The sequence below is a fragment of the Tauraco erythrolophus genome, chromosome 1 (assembly GCF_009769465.1).
Source record: "Tauraco erythrolophus isolate bTauEry1 chromosome 1, bTauEry1.pri, whole genome shotgun sequence".
NCBI classification, from domain to species: Eukaryota; Metazoa; Chordata; class Aves; order Musophagiformes; family Musophagidae; genus Tauraco; species Tauraco erythrolophus.
Genome location: NC_141465.1, coordinates 104,982,955 through 104,991,652, shown reverse-complemented (window position 1 = coordinate 104,991,652; position 8,698 = coordinate 104,982,955). Strand labels below are relative to the sequence as shown.

The window sequence follows — 8,698 nt, the reverse complement described above, 5'->3', positions numbered from 1 at the left end:
ACTTCGCACCAGCAGTTGAAAACAGTCCCTGAGCTGCATCATGCCCCAAATCGTGCCTAGGCATTGTCCAGAGGAGTGCTGACAAAGGCCAAAACACGCCAGGGAACATGTTACTGACAAAACACCACCAAGGACTGTGAAGTCATACTCAAGCCTGAACTCTTGTCCCTTTGAGGCTAGTAGTAGTACCAACACAATCCCAATACCTGGTCCTTGCAGCCTGGCCTTACTTGGCTGCCTATCAACAAGGTTTTAGAGTCATTTTTCTAATACAGAAGTGAACAATTTATCTAGTAATCTACTGCATAAAATGTTGGCAGTTATGACTCTTTCTACTTCTTCCAGTTTTAAAAGGAATGACTTAAAATGTTGAAATCAAAAAGGACTTCAAACTGTATGTAGACATCTACCTCCAGAAGAGGTGTAGGACTTTAGACATAAACCTCATAGAAAACACTACTGAGAAGGATACATACCACAACAAAATATACTAACTCCCATTCCTAGATGCTCAATTCCTCCTTACAAGGAGCACAGAAACATAATTTTAAATTGTACACTGCATCCAAGGAAACAGGCACTAAGCACTCGAGTATGATGAGCTCCACAGTAATTGTGTCCTTGTACAATCAAAGACTAGGAGACTGCAGAGCTGAGATTGTTCTACACCAAATACTAAGGAGTACTTGCTTACCTGTAACTTCTTACAGCTTTACCCTGATCTGGATTTGCCTAACACTTTTTAAGCAAATCTTAAACATATGTATTTAATATTTTTTCCTTACTGCACGATCAAAGTAGGTCTGCTGTTATTCCAGCTCAGTCAGTCTGTCATATTAATGTAACGAAATATATTCTTTGGGAATACATGGTTTTCCTCAGGAAGGCATTTCTGCCACAATGAGCTGCATAATTTAAAACCAACAGAAGTCTTTGATGTGAGATGAAGTATCTGAGTGTAAACATTAACTACAAGTTAATTGACAAATACTTATTGCAAACATTAAGTTATGTTAAATCAAGGATATGTCATAAAACAGTAATGTAGATTTCATTGCAAATGTTTAATTGACAATAGAAACCACAAAGAAGAAGGAGCTCATAAAGGAGAAGCATTACGAAGCGCAGTTTAGGCAGTGCTACGTAGAAGAAGTTATAAATAAAGTAGAGCACACTTGCCTACTTCTCATCGCATTTTAACCAGAGAAGTAACCTTGTAGAGTCATCTTTATCTTGCATCAGTCATTAAAACTCCAAACCACTTTACAACTCTAAATCACAACACATATCGATACTGGTGTTCCTTCTTCCTTTGAAAAATACAAACACCAGTTATGATAGCAAGTGTTACAGAGCAATACAATCAAAGGAAGCTACAGCATCAACAGCTGTAGTACAAAGTACTGCTTTGGTTCAGCATCTGTTTGTCCCTCACATATAAACACAAAAAAAAAACATCAAAGCTAGCAGACCAAATCAGACTGCACATGAACTCCATTTAACCTAGAATCATAGAATGGTTAGGGTTGGAAGGGACCTCAAAGATCATCTAGTTCCAACTCCCCTGCCATGGGCAGGGAAACCCTCCACTACCCTAGGTTGCTCAAAGCCTCATCCAACCTGGCCTTGAACAACTCCAGGGATGGGGCATCCACAACTTCTCTGGGCAACCTGTTCCAGTGCCTCACCACCCTCAGGGTGAAGAATTTCTTCCTTAGATCTAATCGATATCTACCCTCTTTCAGTTTAAAAGCCATTGCCCCTTGTCCTGTCACTACACACCCTTGTAAAAAGTCCCTCTCCAGCTTTCCTGTAGGCCCCCTTTAAGTACTGGAAGGCTGCAATAAGATCACCCCAGAGCCTTCTCTTCTCCAGGCTGAACAGCCCCAACTCTCTCAGCCTGTCTTTGTAACAGAGGCATTCCAGCCCTTGGATCATCTTTGTGGCCCTCCTCTGGACTCACTCCAACAGCTCCATGTGCTTCTTGTGTTGGGGACTCCAGAGCTGAACACAGTATTCCAGGTGGGGTCTCAGGAGAGCAGAGTAGAGGGGCAGAATCATTTCCCTCGACCTGCTGGCCACACTTCTTTTGATGCAGCCCAGGAAAAACCTGTCACAGTGCATCTTCCCATTCTGTTCTGGGCTGTTGGGCAGTTGTAGAAGGTGACACAGCTGCCTCTCATCCCTGTTAACATCAAAAGCTACTACGTAACCCTTTAAAACTGCATTCCTACAAGGAACCCCCCTTGGACTCCTAGTGCTCCTACAGATGAGTTAACAAGTTAACAACAGACCATTTTACCATCTGTGGAGTTAACTAGGAAAGCATGGCCATGCTTCTTGCTCTCACCTGCCTTATTGGGCTGACGTGAATTGCCTTATCTTTGGACAAAGTTGCAGTTGGTGTGCAACACCAGTGGAGAAGAACAAGGCCCTTTCACTACCCCAGTACTGGGCAGCTGAAGCTTGACAGAGCAGAAGGGCTTCACGCATCTCATCTCTGGCCCACCAAAGGCTAGCCTGCAGAAAAAGTATTCTGTAACATAGCCCAAACTATTTTAAGTATGCCAAATGTGACGATTTAGAGCATGTGTGTGCTCCACACTCTTCACCTACTGCACACATGAAAGGCATTTGCAGGAAGCACGTTTTCTAAGCAACAGTATGAAAGGAGTCTAATATCTTGCTTCTTCCTCTCTGTTCACAGCTTACAAGCAGAGTATAAGCTGAGAGGCAGGGAAATGCAACTGGATTGCTTTGCAGATACTGATAACAAAAATGGATACTCCATGGGTGTTTATTTTCTTGAATGACACAGCAAAAAAAGACCCCAAACCTAAGTCACGCTGTTCCCAGAACAAAATGTATTTCACTCTTAAAACAGACTGTGAAAATTGATAGACTTTGTATTTGATTTGCTTGCACTGAAACCTGCTCTTCCTTGTTTCTTCCTAATGCACTGCAGCAAGGAGCAACACTGTAGTCAAACATAGGACATGGCAGCTGACAGGGCTTCTACAAGGGCAAATCATAGATTCTGGAATTTGTTCACACAATCTTCATCTGATACATTCAAAACAACTACTTTTTTGGTTGGCTGCAAGAGAGATCAATATGACAGAATTAAGGAAAAGGCTGAGCATGAACTGTCAGGCTGGCAGGTAACAAGCTATCCCTTTCATAGGAAACAGATTTTAACTATGCCAGGGTTTAAATCATATTCATATAAAAATACGATAAAAATTAAGTAAAGGCTATAGCCACCTTAATTTTTGTGTCTAAAGTAACTTCAGTTCCCTTTAAAGTTACAAAATTAAAATACTGTCCAAAACTGTAGTGAGATGAAACACAAATGTTCCACAGTAAAGAAAGAATATTGTATGGTGTATTTCTATTTTGCCAATAAAAAAATATGCAGTATTATTAATATATTCTAAACTGATCTCCACATAATCTACATCTGGAAGCATCATAACCTTACTGGTAAATAATACTTGAGTGGGTAAATGGGGCTTCTCCCTTCAGGGTTCAATAAAGATTTGAGGAAAACGAAGTATTTCCACATGATTTAGTCAGTATCGACATCTGTCCCTTTCAAAATTAAGAATTATTGAGAAGAACCTTTAACTTTTTTCCACCTTTCATTTTGTCTGGCTACAGTTATTTTTTGTTAAAAGAAAGAATGACCTAGAGAGTTTCATCTCCTTCCTAAACTACAGATGACTAAATCAGCTAGCTATGTAAAAGGAATAAACACATTCACAATGACTAGCAAGGAGTGATATATTATCTTCAGATACCAGTAAAAAACAGAATCCTTCACATTCATTCGATCCAGCTTCCAAAGTCAGATAAAGGTCAGATGCACTTCGGTTTGTTTTTTTTTCTTCAGAGAAATTATGCAAGGCATTTCTCCTCACAAAAGCTCTGTGACAAGTAAAATTAAAATAATTTCAAGCTATTCTATATGCAGTTGCTCAGTCCCTTTAAATCTCATATTGAAGTCCTGCTTCCTAAAGCAGCCAGGAGAATGAAGAAAGACTGGATAAATACACACTTGACTTTCCAAAGAGCAGACGAGCCTTGTGGGGAAAGGTAAGAGCTAAACAAAAATATATAGCAAATCACTGGGGGAAATCAGAGTTGCAGTATGCAAGTATTTGTAAATAAGTACTTTTCAAATGTTTCTATTCTTATTTACCAAGCTATAATTTTCTTGCATAAGCTTTACTCATTCCATGCTTTTCTTAATTTTTGTTCATTTTAACACTTTAGAAAAAAAAACACGTTCTCTAACCATACTAGGAAACTAGAGCCTTGTGGAGATTCCATCTTTTTTTGGTTTGTCAGGTAATTTAAAATTAACCCAAAACAACCACTTATGGCAAGATATTCTTTATGACTAAGCAGAAGTCATCTAGCTTCTCTCTCTTCCTTTATTGAGTGTTTGGAGGTAAGAGATATTTACTGGTATGAACTACACTTCTTTAATTGCCTACCCCTTCTTGAGGGAATTACTAATTAAGCAGACACTTTGTAAAACTTGTACACCATTACATGGAGATGATATCCAGGTAATGAACTGCAGAAGAACATGGTAAACCACTCCTCCGTTTACCAGCTGAACCCTTCTGGGACACCTGGCCTCAACAGCCTTGCAAGTCAGCCACAGAAGCATTTTCTTCTTTTAGTAAATTACACTTCTCTGACTAAACCAGCCAATATCTAGACGCGAGGCAGGGGTGGATGCTCTGCACTAGAGGACCCATGACTTTACATTTCTACGTGCAGCCTTAACGATGTACCGGTCTCGCGTCCTTCACTGCAGTGACCCAGAGGCTCAGCAAGACATTTAGTATAGATAATGTTTCACTACTGCTTGTCTCCTGAGCCACCACTATACAAGTCTGCTGCTTACAACTCACAGCCTTTCCCTTATGGTAGCTGGAGGCAGCAACGGAAGCCAGTACAGAAACAGTGAGTACCTCCACACTGGGTCCAACTGCCCACAGCTGGCTGCCACAGCTTCCCTCAGCTTTTGAGGGAACTCTACTGTGCTCTCTAGTGACAAACCTCTGGCAACAGGAGACGGCAGACTGTCCTGCGTTTGGGGAGAGACAGATGAGACACGACAGACAGCTCAACAAAGCCGAAGGGCCCCTGTGCTGCACGTTTCTTTTTTATCCCCTCCACTGTGCTCCACTCCATGTATCTCACTGGCAACCGTGATAGTTGTAGGTCCCTTCCAACTGAAGTATTCTATTCTATTAACACTCAAATCAGCTACATAAGCCACCTCAAAATAGTACCAAACATACACCTCTGGAAACTGAAGAAGATAGATTCAATGCATTAACATACATTCAAACAGAGCACTCAGAAAACTTGAAATAATCCTGTGCTTGTTGTTGATGTTACATATTTGTTTCACAAAAGCCTGCAACTACACCCATAATTTCTGAAAATACAACGCTTTGGATTTTCCAGTCTGAAAGCCCAAGATCAAATCGTGTTACCGCATGTGACACTTGAATTACTTGGTAGAAACTGGTAGATATGTCTTATTGCTGATCAGTAAAGTGACTTCAAACTGGCTTGCAGAAAGTAGCAGGGGCCACTTTTTGTTTGTAGGGAGTCAAACTTGGGTATCTGTACCTCTGCCTTTTGTCCTCTGAATGTTACAACTCTCAAATAAACACTTTTTATATGCCTGCAAGGTTCTTAAAATACTGCCTGCCTCTTGAAACACTTCCTCATCTTCCCTGTTTCTGTGAGCTCTGGTAAAAGGCTCTCAGCCTCAAGTGCTTTCAGGTAGTCCCTTGAAGAACGGCAAAATCATGAAGAATTTCATACAGCAACAGAGAGGTCATGTGCATTTCCCAAGACACCAAACAAACATGCAAAAGTACTACAGAGGACAAAATTTACACTCTGGTACAGCAGCTATAGCACTGCACCAGAAATCCTGGGGCATATACAGCGTTGTGGTGATGAGTGTGGAGCTGGATACACAAGTCTTGGCTCCCCTAATGGAAAGGTCACCTTCATAACAGGGCATATTCAGAGAGCCACATGCAGCCGCTGACTTTGCCAGCAAGGAAAATCAAGTGGAAAGGGGTGGTTGGTACAAGGCGGGTCCACCAGATTCAATGTGAAGCATGGCAATTGCTTCCATACAATCCTGAGGCCAGCATGCATCTCCTGAGTTATAAACCTCAACATGGATGGGGCTCTTGCTGCTCAGGCACAACAACGCTCTGTGAATCTGGGAGCATAACCCCGCTGCCTGGTAAAGTGTCACCTGTACTAGAAAACTGTTAACTTTTCACTCTGAAGTCATACACAAACCAAACGCAGACTACCCTGGAAAGAAAACTGGCTTCACGCTTAAACTATCCCATTAGCTACGGCATACTGTGTTTTTTAAACTTCCCAGAACTGTAAGATATGGGATGGGCTCTTAAACAGTTGCTTTACATCTCTCTAGTCAAAATTAGTGCCTTTATAGTCTCCTGCTTTGTGACATTAATAGCATACTTCTGGTTTATAAGCAACACACAATATAAAGAAACAATGTTTGATTTACTGAGATCTAGCCTAAAAAAACAACCCAACCTCCCAGTATTTTATTTTAAACGGCATCCAAAAATACCAAAGTGACTGAAGCGCAAAGGACAATGCAAATCAATATTTTAAGTACTATTAGCAAACACATCAGATGTACAGAACTAAGGCCCTATTGCCAAGTGGGAATAACAAGTGGATAAAAATTAACTTACAAATAAAAGCATAGAATTTATTGCCTTGTCTTTGGCACCACAATACTGTTTAAGGGTATTATCCTTATGATTCATGCCAGATTAGTAAAATGATGTTGGCTTACAATCACATAAATCAGCAAAGCTATGTCAACTTGTTCCTCTAATATAACCCTTTTTTTCAAAACCTGAAGACATGCCAAAACTAGTCTTGTTTTCCCCTTGTAATTTATTTTCCTGGAAATAAATCTCAGCGAGACCACAACTTATAGTTGAGTGTGATTTTCTTTTTCTAGATATGCACGTTATACGCAGACGAATACTACTTTGAAACATTACTTACAGATTGCCAAGCAAGAGACTCCATAATTCGATGTTCACAGCGTTCCAGATGCTTTATCATTTCCCTTGTTAGGTTGGCTCTGCTTTAATAAAGCTTTCAATCACCTTGTAGAAGTCAAAAGCTTTAAATCAAATACATTGAGAATCCATGGGAAAGACAAGTCTGTTTCAGTACTGGTACCATCACTTGTGAAGCATTTCCTGCAGGGAAGATGGACTAACATTATTAAGAGTTCTACAGCCTTTCACTTCTGACATTTTTTCCTTTTTGTGTTTACCGAATCATTGCTAGTTCAGAAATTTGTGAGCACTTCCCCACCCCCATTTATTGTATTTTATGTATTAGAACAAATGGCAATAACTACCACAAATAACAATGCTATTTAGCACTTTAGATTCAACTTACTGCCGTATGTAGCCATGACAACCTCAACAGCACATGCCAGAAGAGATGTGTGGAAGACGTTATCATTCAGAAGTTTGCTAAGGAGAAAGTAAGTTATTAATACTTGTCCTGACACTAAAATAGCAGACTTTAATACAAGTTAGGGGCACACACCTGAAATTCTGCACTGAGAGGCGCTCTTCCTCCTGAAATATATGAATCAAACCAAACCTGTGAACATTCTTAGTATTGTAAAAGCAAGGCCAGTACTAAGCTACCAGTACTGAACTTACCGACTTCAGCATAGACTCCATTACTCTGTAATACAGACGTACTCCAAGCTTGTATCTCTGTTTAAAAAGAAGAAATTCAAGAATATTACAACATGTTTTAAGAGACTACAACAGGCAGATTCTCATGTTTAACAATTCAGAACACTTCAGATTTTTTGGAAAAGCCACCACAAAGAAGTCATTGTCTCTCTCCAGCTCCATTTGTTGATAGTACTGGAGAGGCCTCAAAGGCTATTAAGGTTTGTAACTACCTCAACCACATGAAAACTGATTAATCAAGTGTTTATGTTGATTCACAGTGAACAGGATAAAAAGCAGGGCTGACAGGAGACTGTCGAGTACAAACTTGGTTGGAGGATTTGTTTTCCAAAATTCTTGTTGAAAGCACAGTTGGCCTACTGATTTTATAAGGAAGTGAGTCACCTTTTGCCGTTTAGGCTGTTACCTTAATGAATGCAAATACACGTTTCACTAAATGTATTTTGCCCAGTGATTTTCCATTCTTTGTTCAAGTGTTTCAAACATATTTCCACCCAGTTCCTATTGCTCCTTATATATTAAGAATAATTTGTTGAATATTATCTTACAGTGCTTTAGAAAAAATACCTGTCCATTCCTCAAATTGAGAAGAATATTGTTACTTTTACCATTATTGATCTGCACTGGAGGAGGACAGTCAGTAAGCCAGGTGCCACATTACCTAGTACAGACAGAGTTCAAATAGGTAATACTCAACCAAAACGCTACTTACCTGAGCGCCAATTTCAGCACAACCCTGCCCAACTGCTTCAGCAAATTTCTTTTTGAAGATGTGGTCAAGACTTTCCACTCTTTTCAGGATACTATCCTTAGGGTTCACTGTGCAATTCTAATAAAGTACAGGAAGGAGGGCAGAGGAAGGAAAGGTAAAGAAAGGACGT

The 8,698-nt window shown here is 40.1% G+C and overlaps 1 protein-coding gene across 2 annotated transcripts in view; it reads right to left on the bottom strand.

The window, feature by feature from the left end:
* LOC104378595 (retinoblastoma-associated protein) overlaps positions 1-7,295 on the bottom strand; it is a 49,969-nt gene extending 42,674 nt beyond the window's left edge. The window contains exon 1 of one of the 2 annotated variants that reach the window (XM_086620577.1): positions 7,102-7,295. In XM_086620577.1, the coding sequence (XP_086476703.1) occupies positions 7,102-7,161 (60 nt within the window). In that variant the 5' untranslated portion in view covers positions 7,162-7,295. Of the gene's footprint in view, positions 1-2,350; positions 2,436-7,101 lie in introns of those variants that run through there. The other variant, XM_086620585.1, reaches the window with a different exon arrangement.
* Between the last annotated feature and the right edge of the window lie 1,403 nt (positions 7,296-8,698).